This window comes from Strongylocentrotus purpuratus, unplaced genomic scaffold (assembly GCF_000002235.5).
Source record: "Strongylocentrotus purpuratus isolate Spur 01 unplaced genomic scaffold, Spur_5.0 spur5_scaffold_13, whole genome shotgun sequence".
Taxonomy (NCBI): Eukaryota; Metazoa; Echinodermata; class Echinoidea; order Camarodonta; family Strongylocentrotidae; genus Strongylocentrotus; species Strongylocentrotus purpuratus.
The window spans coordinates 1,734,937-1,761,327 of NW_022145598.1; the positions used below are offsets into that span (position 1 = coordinate 1,734,937).

The 26,391-nt window shown below is 39.0% G+C and overlaps 1 protein-coding gene across 2 annotated transcripts in view; it reads left to right on the top strand.

Moving 5' to 3' along the window:
- Positions 1-4,656: 4,656 nt before the first annotated feature.
- Positions 4,657-26,391, top strand: part of LOC115922934 — a 71,071-nt gene continuing 49,336 nt past the window's right edge. The window contains exon 1 of one of the 2 annotated variants that reach the window (XM_030982682.1): positions 4,657-5,535. In XM_030982682.1, coding sequence (XP_030838542.1) covers positions 5,515-5,535 — 21 coding nt within the window. In that variant the 5' untranslated portion in view covers positions 4,657-5,514. Of the gene's footprint in view, positions 5,536-21,808; positions 22,013-26,391 lie in introns of those variants that run through there. The other variant, XM_030982681.1, reaches the window with a different exon arrangement.

Below are 26,391 nucleotides of genomic sequence, written 5' to 3' on the forward strand. Positions count from 1 at the left end.
ACCCCGAGGGGAGGGTTCAGGAGGAGATAGCCGCACCAACTTGGGTCGGCGATCTCATTAAAAAACAATAGAATACAAAGGCTCGCCGAGACGTCGCGCCCCCCGCGGAGCCTTAGCGTATTATTATTATAGATACTATTGTCAGAGACATTACATATTTATTTGAACAATGTAGCATAAAAAGAAAAAGATTACTATTGCCAATTTCAAGAACAATTTGTGATTGATTTAGCCTTGGATTAGATCCCCACCCGCCTGTAAAAGGCGTATTTCTTGTCTCCCTTTAATCAGGTCTTGCTGTATCTAGCAAATGTTGCGATAGCTTTGAAGTGTTTGTGTATACTACTCCTACTACCTGACCCAGAAGTCTGGGCGGCTTTGATCACATACAATAGAGGAAACCTCAGGACCTTTGATCTACCTAGTCTAGCAATACAGACCTCTTTAGAAATATATCAGTTAGTGATTAGGGTCGGAAGATGTTATCGTGTGTAACGAGCGAGAAGGGCGTTCACTCTATCGATACAGCTACTACTACTTGACCCAGAAGTCTTAGTAGCTTTGATCACATACGATAGAGGAAATTTTGAAACAGATTAATGGCGTCATCCACGTGCTGTAGATCGTCGTCATTGCCATCATCATCATCATCATCATCATCATCATCATAATCATCTTCATCATCATCATCATCATCATCATCATCATCACCATCATTATCATCACCATCATCATCATCATAATCATCTTCATCATCATCATCATCATCATCATCATCATCATCATCATTATCATCATCATCATCATCATCATCATCGCCATCATCATCATCATCATCATCATCATCGCCATCATCATCATCATCATCGCCATCATCATCATCGCCATCATTATCATCATCATCATCGCCATCATCATCATCATCATCATCATCATCATCATCATCATCATCATCATCATCATCATCATCATCATCATCATCATCATCATCATCATCATCATCATCATCATCATCATCATCATCATCATCATCATCATCTGTCAAGAGCCAGAGGGGCGTTGTTACAGTATGAGATTTGGCTTTCTAGCTCTCAGCAGGAGATATGTCCATTTGCATTTAACGAAAGCTTTGTGAACATTTGTCTAGTTTTCTTTCATTTGTATAATGTAGAAAGAAATATTAATAAATTGTAAATAAGAATAGATATTTGTACAAGAGGTATAATGCTGTGGCGGTTCCAGGGTGCACAGGTGGTTCATACCCCCCCCCCCCCTTCCCTGTTAAAACCCAGATTGGCATACAGCACTGTTAATATGCCCCCTATTGGTTTTTGTGCCATTTACCAGATTTTTGACCTGGCCAACAGGCACCTGAAAATGCGATGTACTTTTTTCGTTAGTTTGTCAGAGATCTTTGATGTTTACGCCCTGTTCTGTGGAATCCTTGATGTGCCCAAGTTATAATTTGCTTATGTGCCAGTATATTTTGTTTTATAGCGTAGGTTTAAATTTGTACTGTAAAAAACAAAAACTGATTTAGTTTTTTTAATTTTTTGAAAACTCATTTTCATAGCAAATTTAAATGCTTACACAAGTGCTCTACCATGGACCTACATCCATGCTCGAACATTCAAAGTCTAGCTGCAGTAGAAGAGTAAGATTGCGTTAGGGATAGTTTGTGTTGAAACACTTTATGGTCTGGAATAGGGAGACTACAAACTTCAAGTAGTCAAGTGTCACTCAGCAAGAGAGACAGAGAAAGAAAGAAAAAAAAAGACAGAGAAATAGACAGCTAGATGGATGGAAAATAGAGCATGATACTGTACAGGACTAAATGTATTATATATGACTAGTTGTTACTAAAGTAATGAAAGAGGGATAGAAAGAGCTATGGATGGAGAAGGAGAAAAAAGAGAAACAGCCAAACAGAAAGAGAAAGAAAGAGAGAGAGAGGGGGGGGGGGGGGAGTGGGAAATAGCTAGATGGACGGCAAATGATAGCATGATATTGTATATGATTAAATAATGAAAGAGTAATAGAAAGAGCATTGGAGAAGGAGAGAAGAGAGAAATGGCAAAACAGAAGAGAATATAAGCAGAGGGAAAGAGAGAGAGAAAGAGAGAGAATTGGGCTCTTTATGGACATGGTCTCTTTGGTAGAAAGGGGGATAAAATAATTGTGTAGATCCATGGTATGGTAAAGCAGGGTGATTGTGACCTCGTGAAACAGTGCATTGTGGCTAGCCAGGGAACGATTCCCATTGTGTACATCCTTCCACCGCCTAGCTCAATGCTTGAGTTTCACCATTGGTAGGTGGTGGTGGTAGTGGTGTTGGTATTATAGGGAGATTAGTGCGCTGAAGCTCAGTACATGAGCTGTAAACTACACTCTGTGTGTTATCGTGGGCTAACCCTTTGATAGCTCGTTCTACGTACAGTCCGTCTGGTTGTGGAGCGGGAGGCCTTCTATCCATCAGAGCCGTACAACTTCAAGCCCTGTTGGTATATCGACTTGATTGTTCCACTGGGATATTAATGCACCAGTGTGTTGGATATGGGAGGCAGTGCAGTTGTTGTATAATCGACGCACATGGGCGATTACATGGACTGTTGCATCTTGAGCTGAATGCAGTTGCGATTTTCTATCACTTGTGGATTCCAAGACAATAATAGCAACCGTGTTTGAGGTTTTGCTCTTACGAAGGTTTCACTTTCCATGCTGCTATCGATGATGACATTCATAACATCGTGGATGATTGCAGATCGGGGTTGACCTCGAAAAGATTCAATAGACTATTTTCGTGATGTAACTAAATTTAATGCATAGGTCTATGCAAACTGCATATATCAAGTGTTGCTAGGTAGGTCAAGCCATAATGTTTGCCCAACCTGGCAACAACTAATGTATGCAGTTTAGATTATGTCTATTGAAATACTATTATTCTTACCAGGTGAATGAAATAATTTGTATTGAGGCACTTTACAAAGACTTATGCGTTAAATTTGGTTACATTACTAACTAAAATGGCCTATTGAATTCAAGGTTTGTGATAGATGGCAAGGAATCGAGAAGCCGGGTCGCGGGGTCGGTCGGTGGAGATACCAGCACGCAGGATTAATAGCCTGGGATAAATGAGGCAATAAATTGAAGTTCACATAGTTCACCAAGCAAAACAAACGGATGACATGCCAACAACCTTTTTCTGACAGCAAGGCATGTGTTTAAGAAGCACTGGTTGCTTGTGTTTAGGAGACATGGAAGATATTTGATCGGTAGACTTTGGTCTTACAGCCTTACAGGAGAGATAATCTACATGCAGCTCAGCTCTGACTGGCCTGGCTTGTGCCTGGGATGTTAGTTTGGGAAAACACACAGATTATTAAATAGACAATTCAGACGGAGGTGGAGATAGATAAGGAGGGAAAAGATAGTGGGAATAGTGGTCTTGAAGGATTGATATTACTCTCTGGAACACCATTCGACCTCTGCTGTGTATTATTAACCCCTGGTGCCAAGGGTTATGTTTGTTGGAACTAAGATAGGCCTACATGTCACCCTGGAATGCATCCTAACTTAGTGCAGGCTTTGAATGCTGTAAGTGAGGAGTACTGATAGCGAACTATCCTGCAAGCTTTGGAATACCCCTAGGAACTTTTAGTCAAACAAACTTTATGTTTAACCTGTATGAACTCATCAAGCAAACTGTCCCTACAGCTTTGTGGCTTAAAGTTTGTAGCTCGAACCCTAGCTATTTCACTCATGCTTCAGATTTATTATAGGGCCACCGTTTGGCATCGTCTAAGCATTTTAGAAGGAGGGAAGGTAAACGAAGCCAGATTAATCCTCCAACTCGGTTGCAGCAACGGAACCCACCTCATATCATCAACCCGCGGGTCATTAATTATCCCGAGTAGGCATATGATTTGATTATGAGTGTTAGTTGTCATACGCCATGCTGGAGTGCACCGATTAAGGATTTAAACCAACGATGCGTGGAGGATTCTGACGCCGCATCCAGCCGAGAACTGTAATCTATCGTAATATAGCCGCATCCGTCAGCAGGGGATACAATCGCCGCCGAACAACATCCCATAACTCTCCCATCAAGATCGGCAGGAGGATCGAGTCCTCTCCATCCTAGCTCTCTCAGTTTAACGACGGATGACTTTAAACGACGGGGTGTCGGGAGGAATGCGCAAACGACTCTTATGGTCCCGTTGATCATCAGTGATACAGATACGCAAGGCCAGGCTCGGTGTTAATTGAGAAGTGTTCAGGTGGAGTATCGGTAGTGTGCAACACAGATGCCTATCTACCATTTCGATCATCGGTAAGGAATTCTGGATCTGTAAACTGACGTTTTTGTACTACAGTTTTATTTGGATATATCTCAGATTGGAATTCTGCATTGCATCTTGTTTTGTGTTTCACAATATCATGAACTTGACATTTTCAACTAATCTGAAGACAACTTACTCTTCGTAAACTCATTTTGAGGATGAGCTTCTAGCTGGTCTTATACTCCCGCTTGTTTGGATGTACAACCTGTGAGACACAACTAGATCTTTGGATGTCATCTGCTTGGAGAAAGGAATAAGGAAGCTGTAAGTGGAATAACATTGGAGCTTCTGTGTAATATAATAACATCACCTTCCAAAAAGGTCTGTTCTGCATATGATTATTTGTTTGTTTTGACTTAGCATTGCCGTTAACAATAGTGCTGGTAGCCTGGGAAGTGCATGTAGGTCACAGCATTCACACTTCGGAGAAATCATTGAAGTTTTTATTATTTGACGTACATGAAGTTAGCGCAAGAGGAACCCTCATATTTCTCCTATTTACCTGTAGCAGTCAAGGATCCTTAACAGAGTATTAGAATTCTGGTGCAAATATTATTCCACCGACATTTCTTGTCATTTTGTAGTGAGCTGTGGTCTCAGCTAGACAGAAATTTGATGAGTTGACCCTCAACATTTCTGACCAGAATGCAGAGTTCTTCCTCTTTTTTTCTTGGATTACACCTAAAATGATAATTAATCAACATTCCTCCATTGGACATTTCCGGAAGGTTTTAGCGTGAAACGTTGGCTCAAGAAAGATTGATTTGTCCATTGCTTTGATTCATTGATGTATCAAAAGTAAAATCTTGTGATTATCGTTTTAAGACCTGGTATCGATCACTTGATTGAGTTCTAATTACTCTAATGGAAGCGACGGAATCCCCTATCTGAGTTGAAGCCGCAGACAAGAGCGTTTACAACCTTTCTATTTCCTCTTTCGCAACGAGATTGGTTTCTTCTCATTTAGACAGACTGGTAGGAATCCCAAGGAGTGAGTGAGCGTATGGTGATTATTACATGCCGAGACTTTGGAGGAACTAAACTGAAAGTGTTGATTGGGTACCGGTAGGGATTTTAGGGGGAGTTACACAGTAAGCGCAAGGGATGGTGAAAGAGTAGCCTACCGACTGAATGGTGATAGTCAAGTTCTTCCAGACGAGAGTCCGAGACCCTCATGGGTACATGCATCATTCCTGTGAGTATATCAAAATCTGTTTAACCTACTTCTTCTTATTCTTCTTCCAGTATAGTACAGACTGCCGTTTGCGTATTATATTGTACCTTATGCTTGTCAAGTGCCGAGTGTACAGTTCAAGCACTTTCATTTCTTTCAAACAAATTCTAACTTACTACAAGATATTTAGAGCACTTTGTCTTTGAATATAATATATCAAGAATATGGCTGTGATAAAATCATTAAATTGAAATTGTTTGATATTTGGTGAACCTGCCATTGCCGCGTAAAACGACATCCCCTAGGGGTCTGACTAGGGTCTGACTAGGGGTCCGACTAGGGTCTGACTAGGGGTCCTACTAGGCTCTGACTAGGGGTCTGACTAGGGGTCTGACTCTCAGTCTCAGCAGACTGTATCATTTGGAGCCAGAAGAGTACTGTTAACTCATATACCGGTACTTTCAATTAACACAAAGTTAATGCCCTTCTGGCTCTGAACGGACATAATGTATTCAAGTTTCAATGGGCAAGGTGGTTGTATATATCGTCCCTATTTTCACGAAGTGACGGTAGTGAATGAAAATCGCATACAATTTGCGTGCAGATTTTCCTCACTACCGTCACTTCGTGAAAATAGGGACGATATGTTGCAGCTATGACAGGTTTCTTCTGTGAATTTGAAAATGTAATTCATTGTCTGCTAAGAGCGAGAAGGATATTAACTCTATGTAAAAGTGAAATAGATAAGGCCCTTCTAGCATTAAGGAGACAACATATAAGTTCATTGTATCCCTCATCTGCGACTACTTATCTGAAATGCATTCACCGTTCATAATCAGAACAACACTCCTCTTAGCCTCTTAAATGTTGCTTTTATAGCATCAGTATATACTCTAAAATTCAAAACCAAAATGTCAAAATGATGATTATTTTTCTTTCTATAAAAAAAAAGGAGTTCCCTCTGTGACTCTGTGGTTTAAAAAAAATTATTAAAAAAAAAAATGTTGTGTGTAATATTAGATGGTAGCTCTGCCAACATAGTAATGAACCATATAAACGACACATGCACATGATGGTATGCGGAGTACTATAAAACCAAGCATATAGCAGCGCTGAGGGGGTATATAGCGTGTGCCATTCAATATTTCAACTGCGTTGGAACCTGGTTTCGTATTTTTTCCCCCGCTGGGGTCAAAGGTCGTGGGGGTAAACAGTGTGAATTGGATGACATAGTTCTGGGCTCTGTCAACAAGACTTTGACTTCCGAGTGCTCTCTATCTTTGTTTGTTGACGAATTGATAGTCTCAAATCTTGGCTTTTGCCGTGACTGAAATAACATTTCTCATCTTCTTTTTCAATTTTTTTTTCCTGCACATATTGCTCTTTGTGTTTAGAGTTATTTCTTAGCTTTTGTAGAAGTTCTCCTTTTCAGATTAGTGTGAGTTTCTATCACTGCATGGAACTTGAGATATTCCAATTCTTTGAAAAGTGTAAAAGATATTTCCTTATCCTTATAGCCTACGGATATGGAAGAGCCTATATCATATATAAATTAAGGGCAACACAAATTAAGGGCAACACAAATAAAGGGCAGCATGAATTAAGGGCAGCATAAATAAGGGGTAGCATAAACTAAGGGCATCATTGCAGCATTAATAAATAATTTTCACTTTTCAATCCAAAATAAGCCCCAAACCACCTTTTTTAGCGTTGAAAATTGTAGGATTATGTTTTTTCCAATCCATCGTTATTGACGGATATTCTATTTTCCTGCTTGAGTTGTTTTGATACTCCCACCTCAGTCACAAGTAGACATTTTACAAAACCAACCACAAAACGGTTGCTATCACTTTACACTATGGTTGAGAAACCGAGAATAATGTAGACAATGTTTGCTTAATCTGTGGGAAAGAAAGAAAGGGAAAACCACCTTTCAAATACCACTTCAATAGATGACTCATACTGCGTGGTATTCATCCATGTTGAAACTGAGTAATGGCTGGCATGTGGTTTAGTATCGTGTGTGGAGTAATGTTCATCGATTAGCCAAATAGAATTCAGGCACGTGTAGAAGGGGATTTTGATGTTTAGATTATTTTCTAAGTGGTAATCACAAGATCTTATCTAGCTCTCTTCACATTCACAACCTACTAGAATACAGACAACATATAAAAAAAGGAAATGAACAGTGGCCTGCATGGCATCAAATAGAAATTGTAATATAGATGATTTACAAACAATTGTTGTGTGCAGATATTCATCTTGGAAATGAGAGAACTTTGAATGTGAGCATAACGTGCTGTTGTTTATAAGAATTCTTTTCCTGTTTTCTTTTGAATGATGATTTTTCATGATGGGGGTATTTCTTTTTTTTCAATTTAACTTATTTATTTATTCATTTATTTATTTATTTTATTTATTTATTTTATTTATTTTATTTATTTTTTATTTTTTTGGGGGGGGGGGCTTCTTACCTAATAGAATCCAACTCGTAAAATTATAAGTGTCATTTTTATTGGTCCATGTGCATTGCGAAATGATGCTTGTGAAGGGGATTATGCGCTCTGTGTTTTAGAGATAAATTTGTTAACATTGTCCTCCGGGTGTGTCGAAGATGTCCATTGAAGGCATTTAAGATTAATTGAACGCTATACCAGTAATTAATAATACCAGACAAAGAAGAATGAAGCAAAATTATGACTTAACTCCTGCACTGCCTGGTTTCAGTAAAAGATGCAAAGGGCGCGTTCATGCTTGATTTTGACGGCCAGAATTAGGCATCTGTTACGCGTTTAGTTAAAAACACGATTGCGTTCATGCTCACTTTTGTAGAATCACCGAAAAACGGCGATCACGATCGCCAATCGTAAACTCACAAAAAGATGCGTTTACAATTTGTAAACGCGTTTAAATGGGGTCAACGCACTGACCTCTAGTAGCATGCGCACACAGGTTTGCGAATCCAGCTAAAGGCCACCCAAGGAGAATTGCCTGGAGAAGTGAGCATGAACAGTGCACCGTGGAACTGCGATTACGATGAGCGTTTACGATGAGCGTTACAAATCGCTCATTCTGCCTTCAAAATCAAGCATGAACGCGCCCAAATACACACGCGAACACGATTCTGAATGAAATCAGTAGCGTAACTCGTTTTGGAATTTGGAGTGGAGTATAAGCTTTCATAGTACTTACAAATTTTCTGGAAAAATGTAGTACATGGCCAGCAAAATATTTGATGTTTCCTTTTTAAGCTGAAAATGATGTTTTCCAGTCTTTCTTCAAACATTTCAAAATAATTTTTATGGCTATGTTTTCCTACATTCTAAGATTAATCTTGAAACAGTTCAACTACTCTTACGACCTTGTCAAAATAATTGATACATTCAAGTTCATTTGATGAAAAGAATTTTTTATCCCATCATGTTTTACTTGCAATTTTCATAACTAAATATAAGTAAGCCTTATGGGTCACTTGCCAGTGGCCTGACCATTGCTCAGTGGGAGTGGTCAGTTGATAGTGGCAGGGAGGTTGTCATTAAAATGACCCCTGCTGTGCGGATACAGTAGGCTTGTCCCCATCAGCTTGAGTTTTCCAAATAGCCCGCTATTTCTGATTCTGACAATTAGCCCGAAGTTACAAATTGCGTCTTCATCAGCTCCAAACTCAAGCTCAAGAAATTTTGCTCAGTGTTTGCGCATAGTGCAAGTCTTCGGGCTGGTGAAGATGGACCGGACATATAACGGGCTATTTCGCAAACTAGTCCAAGATATCTTGGGAAGATTTCCGAAGCCCACTATTTGCATCTTCACCGGCCAAATAGCCCGCTATGTCGTGATCGGGTTAATTTCCAGAATCGGAAATAGCAGGCTTTTCGGCAAACTCTTCTGCAAACTGAAGCTGATGATGACGGACCTAGTGAAAAGAAAGTGTTCAGCCGTGAAAGAATGTATTGATGAATTGCAATCAATGACCTCGAAAGGTCAAACTGTGTAGAGTTTGTATTGATTGATATCGTTTTTAATCTAGTCAGATCACCTCACACCAGACATACTGAAAGGTCTAGGTATGTTACTGCTTAAAATAAGCTTTAAAAGAATTATGGATCCTGTAATACTATTGTGCACCCAGCAGAAAGCATTCGTACAGCTACCAAATATTTATATTTGGGGGGGGGGGGGATTAGGGTCTACAGATTCCTTTTGGGGGCTTAACATTATTATAAACCCTAGAAGAGATTCTTCCATTCTTTTTGAATTTTTGTGTAAGAGCATTTAAAAAATGCACTGTATCCCCTTAAGCTTTTTGAGAGATTCTTAGTTTTTATAAGTATGAGGAGGACACCAAAATGAATTTGAGTACCGGTAATAGTTATTTTTTTAGTTACATGCTGTGTGGAGGGAATTAACTTCAATGTCATGCCAGCATGTATGGTGTAGTCAAAATGACTGCTTGTACATGAAGTTAAAAACTTGTAATTCTCGTTGTTTTGGTCCCATGTGAACCCTTGTCAACCATGATCATTGTTTTTAAAGAGAAGGTTGAGTTCTGGGAAGAGGTGAAAAATAATTTGTGAGCGTTATCATTCTTATTATGTAAGTGTGGAAGAACATCAGATAAGACATGTTCCCTGAAAAGCATGGCTCTTCAAATGCCTTCATATTCTAAATATGTCAAGTAACATTGTAAAACTCGGGGGTGGGATTTTTACGCCACGTGCTCATGTAGTCCCATATACATCTTTCTGTGTACAGTGTTTGTAACTTTACCAAGACTAGGCCAAATTTCTTAGTATTTTGATGATTCCAGAACCTTGCAATACACACAAATTCTTATATGCTAGATGATCAACCTTTTCTGGTCGATTCCACACCGTTTCTTTCACAATGCAATTGCATGACCAGAACTCAACTTCATCTTTAACTTCAAGGTTTTGCAAAATTCATGTTAAAAACTACCACTCTTCCGTGTGAACATGCCTAATAAGTTAGTAACACATTCCTGAAGTGTCCATGTGGAATTGCTGCTATGGCTGAACCCCATCGGGACGTATCCAGGTGAATAGAACGTAAAGTGTATCACTCCAAGTGGTCAATGGGATGTATTGATTATGATCCATCCACTCTAATCCTCACCCATCCCTTCTTTGCCAGTTTAAGCGAATCGTTTCGTCAGGTGATGTTTCTGATACCCAATAAGCGTAGGTGTCATGACACTGCACCAACATCGTTCAGGGCTGTATTTTCTCAGAAGTATACAGGATTAGGGTTAGTGTTTCTTGGTTTTAGGTACTTAAAGGTAGGCCTGTAACTGATCCGATGATCCGATGATCCGATGATCCGATGATCGGGGGCCGATCTTGAGCCGATCAGGGGCGATCGGATAATAATTCCCGATCGCTGATCAATGAAAATGATCGGGAAAAAATCAGCAGAATCAGCATGCCTAGACCTACATTATAATCCAAGACGGCGGCCCGCAGGTATTGCCTCTTCTCTTAGACCAATATTATTAATTTCAAAGTCATGAAAAGGCACTAAATATCAACAAACATGGTCTACAACAACTCCAAATGACAAAATTATCCCAGCCATGAATTTTTTTGAGCATTTGATAGCCCAAAACTTAACAATTTTCGCTGATTATTTTTGCCGATACTGATCACAGGTGCAAGGGTTTCGCTCCGATCTTCCGATCCGATCAAAGCCCTAACTTACAGGGTTACCTAAAGGCATTGTTAAACAATGTTTCCAGTTTTAATAATTTGAGATGCATGGCCCTACGTGTTATCAATGTCTGTGATATGGTGTAACATTGAAGCCCTAAACAAAATTTGTCCTCAAAATGATCATGAAGTGCTTCAAAAAAGTAAAAATCTTGAGTGACCGTTTTTTTACCATACTGATTTTCCCGAATAGACTGTAGTGTTTTAAAAAACAGTTGGGAAAATGGTTATTGAAATTTAGAATTCCAATCATAAACATCTTGATAATCAAACATATGATTGGCTTGTAAAAAGTCATGGGATTCATGTATGACCTAATAAACGTTGTTTATAATTAAGATTGCAGCATGAGCTTATTAAATCCAAGATTTTGTTATTTTGTTTGGAATCAGAGGCAAAATTACCTATACCTTCAAACAAACCTCTCCCAAACTCTAACCCTATGAACTTTAACTGTAATCCTAATCCCAATTTTAACCCTATAACAACCAAACAATGCATACCGGTATATGTCTGGTCACCAACCATGGACTCCGGTCATCATTACATCTTGACCAGTTAGGGAATTCTTAGGATTACACAGTGACTGACTTGTGATTATTATTGTTTAGATACCCTTCACTTGTTTTTCCTCTTAATCTTTTAACACTGAAAACTAAGGATTGATTTTGTATCATTTGAGCCTGACTCTCCTAAAGAAGTCTTTAGGTACAGCCATTGTTAGCTAATCCCCTCTGATAGGATGGAGAAGAATTAGGATAATCCTATGAAGTCTGTATAGATCGTATTCATGGCATGACTCCAGGCCCCCTTCCTCCAGGATTCTCTCAAGCATAGCCCCCATAGAGTGGAAGCTTTTTGTTCAAACGTTATGTCAGAGATCAGGAGTAAGAAAAAGTGACTGCTTGTGTAACACTTACAAAGTCACATGTAGGACATAATGACACTCCTGGCATTCTAGTATTGGACATATAGTTGACCCAGTTTTAGTGACCCCTTGGCGATAGAGACCACTTATTTTGTTTCCCTTTGTTATTATTTCATATTGAAACCTGTACAAACTAAAACTAGAGTGTCTATATCGAGACGATAGACAACCTGCCTCTAAAGACCACTTTGCATATCTCCCTTGACTGAGAGTAGTGTTTAAACAAAAGTATAATGTAGGTATTAATATTAATGTGAAACCTGTGTAAGATCGACCACCCAGGGGAGACACAAAAGTGGTCTTTACAGAATGAAATGCAGGTGGTCTCTGTACACAGATTTCCATTAATCCATGTTTCAAAAAGAAACAAGAGCATCAACGAAGACAAATGGTCTTTCTACAGGTTTTCTGCTATAGAGAGGCAGGTTATATACAGAATAAACGATGATGAGCCATCAAATTAGGAACAGTTTTGTTTAAATCCTCATTATTTTGTAAAGCAGGAGCCCTTGACAGGAGCCCTAGGTATTGACCTAGAATCTGTTTTTAGAAGGGGTCCGTATTTAATTTTACTTTGTTTAACTCTGCAGAATTCCTGTTTTCATTTAGAGTGTGAATGACATCTTCCTAAACACATTAGTGACAGTACCTGTTTAATATGAACTCTGTTGTGACATATCCGGTAATATTGAATGAAAGCTTGAAGATAACTCTCTTGGGTAAATTGTTATCAAAATCTGAAGGAGAATATTCACGTAAATACTTGTCCTTCATCTTTGCATTTTGACAAAAGTTTGTTTACCGTACCCATTGCCTTAAGCTTGTCTGAGATATTATTTTACATAATTTATGAAATAGTTGACAAGCATAATCCCTAAACAGATGTATTTTGTTGTTTGGAGAACTGTTTTCCAACTAATTAAATGCAGAAACACTCATGATTTTGAAAACATCAGAAAACTGGTCTGTTTAAATAATTAACGCTTTTTTAAACTCCAAGAAATGTCAACAATTTTAGAGCGACAATTGAATTAGAAGATAGCATACTTTGTATGTTTGGGGTGTCCACTGTCCAGCCAAAAAAAGGTCAGAAAATATGATTTTTGTTTTTTTTAGCTGATGACTCCAGACTATTTGTAGACATGTGTTTTTGGAAAGTGTTAAGTGTTGGCACCACCCACTCGACTAGTGATGAGGCGTAAGAACTGAAGAGAAACCATCAGAACCTGAAGCGAGGAACACATTCTCTCTTCTTCCAGGGCTTAGAGAGGATTAATTTGTTGTCAATATTACCCCCATCTTTCTGACTATATTGCCTTTGAGCTAGACAAGGGGGATGATGTGGCGTTGAAGGGATGACGTACGGTTATTGTCTAGGATGGTTAGAGGGTATTTACGTCATCTTCGTAGGTGCGAGGGAGTAGCATCTTCGGGCAAAGTTGAGAAAGTGTTCAACTCTCGATGCCAAAACTCCAATATTAGGCCTTGTATTTTTTCTGTATTATCGACATGCTTGGACAGTATTATGAGGTAATCCCCCAAAGTTGTTATGTTGGGATGAAAGGGCTCCTAAAATTCTATGAGTCAAGTGTTTGTACAAAATGTGTTTAACATAATTTGCATGTACTTGTATGCTGATTGAAGAGAATTTCGTGTGAGACAGATAGGTAGGTAGGTAGGGAGAAATCAAAATAGAGAGAGAGAGAGAGAGAGAGAGAGAGAGAGAGAGAGAGAGAGAAAGAGGGGGGGGGGGGTAGAAGGAAGTAGAGCTAGAGGGGCACAATTTATTAGATTGTTGTCTGCTATGTTGAGGGCATTCTTTCAATTGACGAACAATCCCCCCCCCCCCCTCTCCCACATGGTGCAACTGCAAGCCTGCTGTATATCTACATCACCATGCAAGCAGATACTTATAAGCAGCATATAATAACTTGGAACTAATTGAACAGGTCCCACACCCCACACAAGAACAAAAAAGGGGCTACATGGAAGGCTAGAGTACAGCCTACACTAGCTACAGTGATTATTGAAGTAGCTGGATGGGGAGGGGGTCACCCCTAGTCCCTGTTTAATGAGTAGAGCTGAGGGTTATTGAACAACCTCCCTTTACAAGCTTCAAGGTTACTGATCTGTTTCTACTGATCTATTTTTCAAGCGTGAAAGAAAAGGGAAGTTGTACAATAGACATCATGAAAGGAATGTTAATAAAACATGGCTTGACAAAATGGGTCGCAATACAATGATCTTCGATGCCCATTCAGGGTCCCTGTGAGAAGTAATAGGATTAATCGATCTTTTGCCCATCATAAAAAATGTCCTTGTTTAATTATTCAAAATGAGAAGGAAGAGGGGAGAACGTGGAGGAATTACATTGGTTTCTTTTCAAAAAGATTCTTGTAATGTTATGTCTAATATTGTAGTCTGTTGGAATATATTAGCACAAGGACAGAGCTTCTGAATACGTTATGTCTGCAGGGATGAAAGATTAAAGAGATTATAACTGCATTTACAGTGCAAGCAAAAATCATTGATTTTTCTCACATTTCGGTGTTTCATTGGAAGCTTCTATTAAGCAACTACTAGTAAACATGACAAACCCAAATTGAAATTTTTTTATTTAAACGTCGGCAGAATTTCACCAGTTTTTGCTGTGTAAATGCTTGCTCTCAAAATGATTAAAATTAATGCTTTTTTCTGTCAAGTGACTCTCCATGCTTCTGTGTTAACGCATGCAGAGCAGCTTATTTTCTGCTTTCATTATTCCCCTTTAAAAGCGCTCAGAGCAATTGTCATCTGATCCAATGTTAGAGCACTTACGAGAGATGTTCCTCTTTAATGTTTGTTTTCAAGGTGATGTTATTCCCTAGCAACTATGAGTCCACTTGCTCCAGCGAAGAATACATGGCAACGGAATTATTCAGTTGTATTTTAATGATTTATGAGAGTATTGAGTAATACTCATGCACACTTTGCATAGGTTTTAATGCAATTTGCAGTCAGAACCCTTGATCTTTGGGCGTGTTCATGCTTCACTTTTTCTGGCCAGAATCAGGCATCTGTTACGCGTTTAGTTTAAAACACGGTTGCGTCTTAGCTCACTTTTGTAGAATCACCGAAAAACGGCGATCACGATCGCCGATCGTAAACTCACAAAAAGATGCGTTTACAATTTGTAAACGCGTTTAAATGGGGTCAACGGACTGACCTCTAGTGGGTCTACGTAGCATGCACAGTGAAGGTTTGCGAATCCAGCTGGAAGACCAATTAGGGCCACACAGGAAGAATTGCCTTGTGGAGCCAGAGAAGTTAGCATGAACACTACACCGTGGAACTGCGATCACGATGAGCGTTTACGATGAGCGTTTCAGATCGCTCATTCTACCTTCAAAATCAAGCATGAACGCGCCCTTTGTTGTGTGTAACAGTGTCTGCGCTATGAGACTATGCTGACAGCATACTGCATAGGCTCTGTACTTTAGCTGCTCCAGACACAGCCAGAGACTGACAGAGCTAGGCTCTGTTCAGGGCTTTAGGAATTGTGTTACAGTGTCAATTTAAATAGGGTCCACTCCCGGCCCCCCCACTCAGTGTTATTTAGGGTACGCATATGCGTGTTCCAACCGACCCCCCCTTTTCAGCAAAAGTCCGGTGTGTAAAGTCAATACGGCTCGACCTTTTTCTTTTGTATACGAGCCTTTTTCCGCACCCCCCTTTTCAGCAAAAGTCCGGTGTGTAAAGTCAATACGGCTCGACCTTTTTCTTTTGTTACGAAAAGGACATTTTGGCAACACGCATGCGGTCATTTTGAAACCTGAGTGGGGGGGCCGGGGGTCCACTTTCTTCTTTTTTTGCTGAGTACAGTGTATGAATATATGCCTACAGACTAACTTTCATCGCTGTCTTCAATTTAAATTGTGATTCAAATCTGAAAAGCAAATGACACTGGATTTACTATGCAAATTTGAATAACAATACATGTATTGCAGCATTTAGCATTTAGCAGGACCGGGTTTTCTTCTGCCTCATCCTGTGGAAAGTCTATTCAAATAGCCTGTTTATGTTAAATTATAAGTCATACTACACTCAGCGAATAATTAAAGTGGACAATGTTTAGAGCGAAGATTTTCAAATAAATATTTAATATAAACTTATTTTTATATATCAAAATAAACATAATTACTCCTCTTTAAGATGATACGCAATCAGAATCATATCATTCATGCATAGGTAAGCATAACCATTTAAAATAAATGAGTCTCTGAAAGAAAGTTGCCCAAAATTGGGCATCTGGCTATTCAAATGTTGATGAGCATTGGCATTTTTCTCTATTTTATACCCCCTGCACCCTCCCCTCCCCCCCCCCCCCCCCCCCTCCCCCCCCTCCCCCCCCCCCCCCCTCCCCTCCCCTCCCCTCCCCTCCCCTCCTAGAGTCTTCTATAAACATCTTAATTAGAGGAAAAGACTTTTATTACTTAATTGGATTTCATTTGCGAATCATGTGGATGTGGTTTAGGTGATAAATATATCCCTGGATTCAGCAGCGGTTAACTGATACTCGGTCACATTTGATTGTAGATCTTTTTTCTTTTTGATGAATTTCTGCAGTAATGTTTAAAAAAACACTCTGTTAAGCCTGGCAGCCAATCAGAGCCCTTCTTTTTTCCCCGTTTATATTGCTTGGATTTTGTCTTTCTGTTCATTCTTGCAATTTACCCTGATGAGTGCAATGAGTGCCAGACCAAAAATGTCAGTAGTATCGATCTTCAACGCTGTTTTAATGTCATGTTTACATCTATTTTTCCGTTCATATTGTTTAAAATAAGTATTATCTTTTCAGTGATGAGAGGTTTGTGCTTATACCATCATACAGATGTACAGGAAATCTATAAATACCTACACCTGTAGATACATTAAACGTGACTATGGTAAATAATGCGAAGAGTGAATATGATTTTGATTAATACTTATTTTTTTGTGGAAATGAAAGTAAAACAGGATTACAGTTCAATCAATCGATCTTATTTACTGGGTGTATAAGCCACAAATATGTTTAAATAATTGAAATTTCTCCCAGGAAGCATTACATTTATCAAAGGAGACCTAGCTGTCGAACATGGAAATTACAATCAAACAGGAGGCTTGTATAGTGAGGAAATGACATTGAATAATAAATAGCCCCCTCATTGAAATCACATAAAGAAAGCCATCTGCAGGGAGATCCGATATGCAGTCTTTATATCTAGCAGGTGGGCTCTATAATGGGTTGGCAAAGCAATACATGTTTGAATGAGAAAGACAATTTAATGGAAAAATGTATGTGCCCTGTGTAGAATAATAGTAGTCTCCCTATACATGTTGACTGTAATATTAACGTGGAAAGAGGAAAAGAAAAAAACTGATTGAGACAAATTTTAACAAAAATGTTTTCTGAATCAAAAAATGAATATTGAGATCATGCAAACATAAAAACTGAGAATTTCACCAGAACCCCCCCCCCCCCCTCCCATCAAACAAAAGCAAACAAATACTACCAATCATTATGAAGATTGTTAAATGTATAGGCTTAGGTTTGTATTGTCTGAACTTAATTTGTATATTTTTTCAATTTATTATGCATGTTTTGAATTCAATATAATTGTGAATTATTTATTATATCCCTGTTGTTGTTTGTGTTATGCCAATGACTATAACCATATGCTGGTACCAGCATATTGCCCATAAAAACATTTGTGTAAAACTGTAAATGTAGGCCATAGAGGTCACGCATTTGAATCAGCATTCTACAGAATCGGCTGTACAGCACATGCTTCAGCAAGAGAATTGCTCTGCAGTCAATTCAACAAATGCTTAATTTTCACTCTTGGAAAACACTATACCTACCCCACCCCCCCCCCTTCCAACAACAAAATATAGCCACTACTCGGCTATTCACTGATCTGCCTCCAACCATGGACCTACTATAAGGCCCATGGTCCAACTTCCGGTCTATCCCACATGAGGACCTTGAGCGATTGATGCGTTGACTCAGTGATGTCACTCAGACTACGCATTACTTGAGGGATACGCTACGTGACCCTGAGCAATCATCCCTTTAGCAGTGCATGACCATCAAGATCTGAACAAGGCCTGTGATCTGTGAGGTTTCACCTGGATGGCCACAGGACAGGAGGCCATCTGGACATGACTCCTATTATTACCATTCGGGTGTAATAACAGCAACAAGAAGAATATTATATTATCATCTAATTAATTATGCATATGAAGATATTTCAAGAAATTGTTCTTTGAAATCTACTTTCCACATTCATTCATGAACAAAAAATCAAAAAGAAAACACAAGAATATAGTAACAAGATCTTTCTTAGAAATCTGTGCCATTACAAAATTTACAATGGCCTATGAAATCTAAAGTATACAAAGGGTTACATTAAAATATGTGAACGATCGTGTAATATAACCTTCCTTTGAGCAATAAAATACAGGAATGTATATATCATGTTAATCTGTTTATTTTGTTCTAGCAGCTATTTCTTAGAAATAGCCAGGCTGTATGTCTCCCTTCACTATACAAGGTTACAGGAATGTTGTTGTTGATTGCATCATTAAGAAGTTTCTACCAGTAATTTCCAAACGAGGTATCGTATAACATGGACGAATGCTGGTTCGTGCAAATAGATGAGTTTCAAACTTGAGGGGTTTTCTTATTAGATCTGTCTTAATTGACCAGTGATATTGTGAATGAATTTTTATTGCTGAGTTAGTTCTGTCCTTGGATTGAGATCATGTAGCCATGATAGAGGGTTTCCCTGGGATGCCCAAAACCTTCTCAAATTGGAGGGTAAGTTGGAGCATCATTTCGTTCAGTTTTTAAAACATTTTTTATCAATGAGAATGAAACCTGTTTGCTTATCACTTTGACATTTTACCAGTAATGATACTAAACGCAGTTAATGTAATAGAATCAATACACATGGGTTGAACCAAACCTAAGCCAACTCATTGTCTAGAAACTTCATATTTGGATTTCACCCTGTTTTCAATAACTAGAAATGGCTATTAATTTCCTCTTCCCTCCCCTCCAGAATTCCACATTCGTAGAACGAAGTTCATGAAATTGCATGTTTTTCTTGCGGGGTTTTGTTAATGGATTACTTGATAAGACTTTGTGAAGATGGAGACCTTTGACTGCTATCCTTCTATAGGCTCTATCTTCAAGGCATACAGTCCAAGCCATAGCAAACAGCGTTATCTTCCGAGCTCTGACGCACTTTAATGGATTATCAATCGAGTCAATGACGTGTGTCATGTGCTAATGAAACGAGAAATCGCTGATACTGGCTAATAGTGGTGGAAATTGTTAACACAGGTAGTTGATCTGCGCAGTTGCACTGTTAAGTAGCAGTTGACGTAACCCTCTTTTGTTCTGAGTAGGCAGTTGAGACAAAGAATTAATTTGATGATGTTCTCATCTCTTTCATCTCTCTGTAATGAGCTTCCACGCAACGTGCTTTCAGTCAACGTGAGTGTGGAAATGTGACTTTGAAACGTGATTGGTGAAAGAGCAGAAGAGAGAGAGAGAGAGGGAGACAGAGAAATCAAGAGGCCTTAACACTAAGTTTGTTCGCTAACGACTTCAAGGAGAGTATGCTCATCTGGTTGTATAGCCACGTGATAACTAGTGATGTTGTTGTTTAGGAGCTCATTAGCAGCCTACCTGTTCGGCCTTTAAGCTTACGTCATTAGCGATAGCGAAGGTGGATGTGGATTAACTGTTTCGTACTGGACTCAGCGGGGGAGTGTCGTCGTTTCCGTCTCGTCATTGGTATTAATTTCTTTGCATCCATCGCTGACTACATCTGTTATGATTTGATATTTTCTTCAAAATCTAACATTTTCGGTTGTAACCTGGTAGCCTTAGCAAAAAAATTAAGTATTTTCTTTTGTGAAGACCATGGACTATTCACTATAGAGGATTGTTTTGTCACGATGTGATTGCATTTGATTGTGTGCATTGTAGTTACCTGTGGATAACACATTGAAGAAACTGTATTTGCTAATAAAGTGAGATCCTGCTTTAGTGACAACCTGTATATAGAAAGACCACCTGTCTATGAACTTCACGTTTTCGTTCCTATTGAGTAGTGTTTCTCAATGAAGTATGTACTAATAGAACCTGCCTAGAAAGGCCACTGTTCTTGTCTCCCTTGGGCGGTCTTTATATACAGGTTTCACTGTATAGATCCAAGTATAATGATTCTGATTCTCTCCATGTCTGAATAATGGATCACTGAACGTATGCAAGTTGATTTGTTTGAGGCTTCTTGATCTATGCAAAGAACTTGATAAGAAACAGTGAGGAATCGAAGCCGATACAACAAGGTCTTGCTCCCTGTACGTATATCGCTGTGTGAGGGAGAAGAGGCAGCTAGTGCAAGCAGATATATGGGCAAGCTGAAGTTCTTCAGAGCCAGGGAGAGAGGATATGCACAATTATATTGCTGTACGTGAGGCATGTCCCGTGATTGTCACATATCGTTGCGATTTTGTTGACTTGGACACAATCTGTCTAGAACAGACAGCGACCCCCTCCTCCCTTTTTTGGTCAAAAAATAGTAAAATCAATAATTTTCAAACATATACATTTATGTAGCTGTGCAAGCTATTAGATTTGATACTTAAATAGTTCACTGTTTATGAGAATTGCGTCAAAAAGCTTTGTTGCTTTGTAGTTTGGAGACTACCGCTGGGAATTCGTTGACTGACCTGTCATTTTGGGGATTTTAGTCCCATTTGGCCAGGATTTCTCTTTGTGAGGTCTTCGTGTGTAGGAGAGAACCCATGACAGTAGGCTGACTCAAGCTACAACTCAACTTCCCTTTTGTTTCCCCTCCGTTTCTGTATCCCCCTGCAAAATAAACAACCTTGCCAGAGCTTACAGTTCCTGTACACTAGCTAGCTTCCCCCTGTCCCCCTTCCCCCGTAACTTCGTGCCAGACCCCCTTCCCCCCTCCCTCCTGACAATCATCTCTAGGCTAACAGTGACGATTGAAACGACTCGTCGCTGAGTAAAGCGCCGGCTATCACTTTCTCTCCGTTGCTGGCTGCATAGCTGATAGTCTGTTGTGCTTGCTTGCTCAGTTGTCGGGTGCTAGCTGCCAGGCAAACTCCGTACACCAGCAAGCTCTCCAAGAACTCTCTTTGGGGTTGCTCTGCCGCTTGGCAGACGGACGGACGGACGGAGGGCTTGCAGAAACAAAGATCTTCTCTTGGAAAGACAACTCTTTATTGCCTCTTTTTTACTCCTGCTGCTCCTTGTTTTTAAAAATGCTGCATTGAATAGTACTGATGAACTTTGTGGAGCTTGAAATTGAACTACATTTACAACGAAGATCTGTACTAAAATGTCTGTCATTGGTGAACTTAGCAATTCTTGATGAATCTCTGTCATCATTAGAAACTGGATTTTCTTGCATATAAGATTCTTATTCAAACATTTTCAAGATTCAAGACATCATTGGAACTAAAGGAATTCAGATACAACTGAAAACGTTCTGCAGATTCACTTCTATCTAAAAAGAATGCCAAGTTACAACAAGCACCAAAGCTGCTTTACTACCTGTGCAACATAACTTAAGGCAACATCGAAAATTTAACAAAAAAACTTATGACAGCCATTACCAATCCACGCTTTGGATCGCCCGATTCTGGGCGCTATACGTCGGGTATGAACAGCCTCAACTATTTGAGTTCTAATAACTGGTGCGCTCTCGCTGGCTTCGGGAAAGGACAGAAGACCAAAATGTATGACAAGTTCATGCACGAGAGGATCTTGAATCTGCTCCTGGAGGTAAGTCCTTCTTGCGCTCAGAATACTCACCAGCTGTGTGTAAAGTCTATATGCTCTCTTAATATCCAACTGCATAAGATCTTATCTTCCTTGTTGATAAATGAAGGAAATCCGTTGAGAATCAATCAGGCTTGTGTGAACTGTTGTAGGAGCAGAAAACAAATGTATTTCGATTGAGAGCTTAAATGCTGTACAGTGATCAGAACCTTTTCACTTTCTCTAGTAGCCTTTTGATCTTTCGTCTGTCATCTTCCATTTTTTAAGCGAAATAGAAAAAAAATAAGGAGAATTAAAGAAGGCACATATGAAATTGAATGCAAGAGACATTACTTTGATGTAGTATGAATAGATGATTTCTGTCATTAGTGTCTTGTAGTAATTGTTGTAACATCAATCTATAGTATCAAAGCAAGGAGGATATGGTCAAACGTTTGTGCCATATACCTATATCATTTCCCTAATCAAAATAAAATAGTCTCAAACTAACTGAAGAATAGTGATATACAGCCCCCCAAATATGTTTTTATCTATCTTTTGTCCCAATTTATCATTATCCTAAAAATATATTTGTTGTCTTTTTTCATTTTTTTCCTCCATAAGAACATAAAAGGAGAGTTGTCTAAGTTTCTTAGGAAATACTATAAAAATGTAGAGAACATAGCCCAAAACTTTATATTTCATATATGAAAAACAATCAGGTTTGCCTTTTTATATAAATTTTAATTCTTAACTGAAAAGAAAACCAACAAATAGTATTGAAGCAGAGTATTATCAAAGAGGCCACATGTGCACACAAACCTTGTGTGACTCTTAAAGTGATGATCAAGTTTTATTAACCAGCGTTCAGCAAGGATAACTGTTTGTATAAGAGGTAAAGCTTAAATAGATTAGACCGATCTTATTTTGTGGCTGCTGATTCCATTTCGAAGCTGTCGATCGCAGGAATGATTTTCATTGTTGGTTCTTGCAAGGTTTCTATGCGATGTAGTTGATATTGCTGCTATTATATTAATGCATCAGAAAAATTTGGAATGCTTCACGATTGCAAGTGGGTTTCAGACTAGGTTTATGGTTAGGGTTAGGACTAGTCAGTGTTTTTTAACTCAGGGTAAATTCACTTAATGTACGAAACGGACTTTGAGGCAGTTGTAAATTTAGGCATGTGCCACACACACATGTCTGCTTCAGTACATGTGCAGGTGAGACGAACGTGCCTCTCTTCTTCCTTGTCTTTTCCCTTGACAATTTCATGATTACATTATTACTTGAATAACAACGGGGCTGGTAAATGACATACATAAATAGTGCTTTGATCTGACCTAATGGCTCTTGTGGCTGAAAAAACAGACTAAATTAGATGTTGATGAGATACGATACAGGCATAAAACTTAAGAACAATGTCCATGAAATTTGCAAAGGTGTTATGTACAGTATGTCTGTAGGAATAACAAGTTCGTAGTTGTGTAAGTGAGGTTTTTTTTTGGCAGTTTTATTCAGCTGAAGTGTGTACAAGTTCGTAGTTGGGTAAGTGAATTTTTTTTTGAATTTGTCAGTTTTTTTAAGCCAAAGCGTGTTAATACCTGTACCTGCTTTATTGACAAGCTGCATAGAAAGACCGTTTATACAATTATAAGAACAGACCTTTGTTTTCCTCAAATGTTACTCATTGAATAGTGTTTTAAAGTCAGCCTGCATGCTCTTCTATTTCCTTTTTAATGGTCTTTATATGTAATAAAGATAATAATAAATGCTTGTAAAACTCATATGACTTTCAAAGTGTGTGAAAATAATTTTCTTGATGTGCCTCTAAATAATGAGCTTATGATTACCACCCCAGCATAAGGTCGTGAAACATTCAAGGAATTTCTTTGTAGCAAGCCCATTTATTTCGCCTGGGTAGAGTGTGGCAAATATTTATCTCTTGCCTGAGGACATTAATGCTATGGCATGGATTTAAACCCGGTACCTTATGATCCACAAGCTCATGACTTATCAACAAGACCTCAGCACCATGACCACGTACAGATTTGATTGTACAAAGACACAGGATGTTGAATCCGACGTGACTTGAAGAACCGATACTGTCGGCAAGCAATGGGGATAAGAACAGATACTTTGGGGAGGCAGTGGGTGGATAAAGTAATAGAATATGACCCGGGCGGGGTGAGCCTACATGCATGACCTTGGAGTCTAAGTGGCCGTGACTTCATATTTCCACTCATGATGCTCTGACACTCTTGTGGAGTCATCTTTGGTGAATGACAAGTTTTACCGTAATTCACATTTTCACATAGGTGAAAGCAGTTGGATTGTTGATCAGTTTGGTTTAAATGATTAAATCTCTGTCAAGACTCACAATAGACCAACTGAAAATGAAAAAAAGATACCCTTTTAAGAACAATAATAAGAACAGTTTTAAAAAGTGCAAGATTACACCAGATCTTGTCTGTTTCATATTGGTTTATATGAGGCAGCTATGCCATGCTTTGCAATGAATGTCATATAATTAACAAGTTTTTCACAAGGTAGTTTTATTTAATATGCTGGTCCAAATTATCCATCTACTGGATGATACGCAATTCCGAATCATTTTAAGTCGTTTCTTTTGTACAGAATACCATTGTACTACCAGAACTCTAGAAAAGCTTACATGAAGCAAACCTCTTGCAGAAGATTTATTGGTGATGTCAAGCCTTCTGTAAAGTGGGATTGAAGCTTAAATGTCAAGTAGCGGTAGATGTAAAGGAATCTTGAGGGCAATCAAAGCTAACCGACCAACGTGCAGAATGATGGGTAGTGGAAAGTGCTACTAGTGTATCATCTTATATCAATTAACCAACCCTATCATCTAATCTAACAAGCGCTTCAAGTGTTTCACGTCGCGGATCCCAACCGGCATTAGCGGTTCCAAGAATGCAGAGGGGGTACGGGAGACATGTTGCAGTTGCGCATCCAATGTCGTTTGAGCCGCGTCAAAGCGTAGTTAATCTCTCCAACTTAAGCTGGGGGGATCCGTGAGAGCCTGGATGGGGGTAATACATACCGATGGAGGACTACGCAGAGTCTGTCAGCTGGGATCACGTGGAGGGCAAGCCAAACGTGACTTCTGTATTTCACGTTGTGCAGGCGAACGTTGGGGGGGGGGGGGGGGCTGTCCCGGGCTCGGCTCTGTCGTTGCACTTCTCGAATTCAATCTTGGGCGATTAGGAGCAATTGAGAGCTGATGTGTGAAGACTTCTGAAGTGCATTGGATCCCTTTTTTTTCTTCTTCCTCCGCCTGAAGTTTTTTGTCTTTCTTATTCTACTCTACGGCTCTCTTTATCCTCTCTTTTCCCTCTCTTTTCGATCTCTTTCTCTTTCTTTTTCTCTTTCTTTTTTTCTGTTTGATATTCTTCATCATGACCTCTTTCTATCCTATCAGATGTTCTTTATATGAGGTTCTTTCTTCTATGTATTTCGCTGACAGTCAGAAGGATGTTAATTCATAAAGAAATACTGCCTTTCTGGCTCTTGACAGACAATGTAACTGTGTTTTTTTTAAACCTTCTTCTCCCCCCCCCCCATATATTTTTCCATGTGCTAATTTCATTTCATTGAAGTCTTTTCATTTCCCACTTTTTGATAATTCATTTTGTTCCCTTCGTCAATCAACCCATCCCCCTCCTCCACAGCTAACCTTCAACGTGTAAACCACTGTCTGCATGAAGATCAAAGCTCATAATACACAACGCTCACTCCCGTTTAAATCATATTTGTGCTGTCACGTTCTCGACAACATTCAGTATGTGCTAATGAAGTCCTCTCTCATTAGCAAACTCCCAGACTCTTTCTTGTACTCTCTCCCTCTCTCTTTCTCTCTCTTTCTCTCTCTTTCTCTCTCTTTCTCTCTCTTTCTCTCTCTTTCTCTCTCTCTCTCTCTCTCTCTCATACTATGGGTATTTAGCTCTCACATTCTCTACAACATTCAGTAGGTTCTAATGAAGTTTTCTCATTAGTGAACTCCCTGACTTAATCCTAGCCGCTCAAATGACTGATTTTTTTTTAATGCAATTACGCAGCAAATTTGTTTAATGCATGAGTAGGAGACAGATGGATCGATGGAGAGAGTAAATGAGGAGGGTAAAGGAGATAGAGATAGAGAGAAAGAGAGGGAATGAGTCAGACAGGGTACAACAGAAAGTGTAAAAGATACATGATTATAGTTTCACAAGGAAACGAATTGCTGTATTGCTATAAATCAGTAATTAAATCTAAATGGTAATGATAACTAAAATGAATATACAGATATTAAATATTCGGGGGGGGGGGGTATGCAATGACAGAAAATTGTAAAAGAATTTCTCTAATCCAAAAAGAAATAAGTGACTTTATAATGTTGT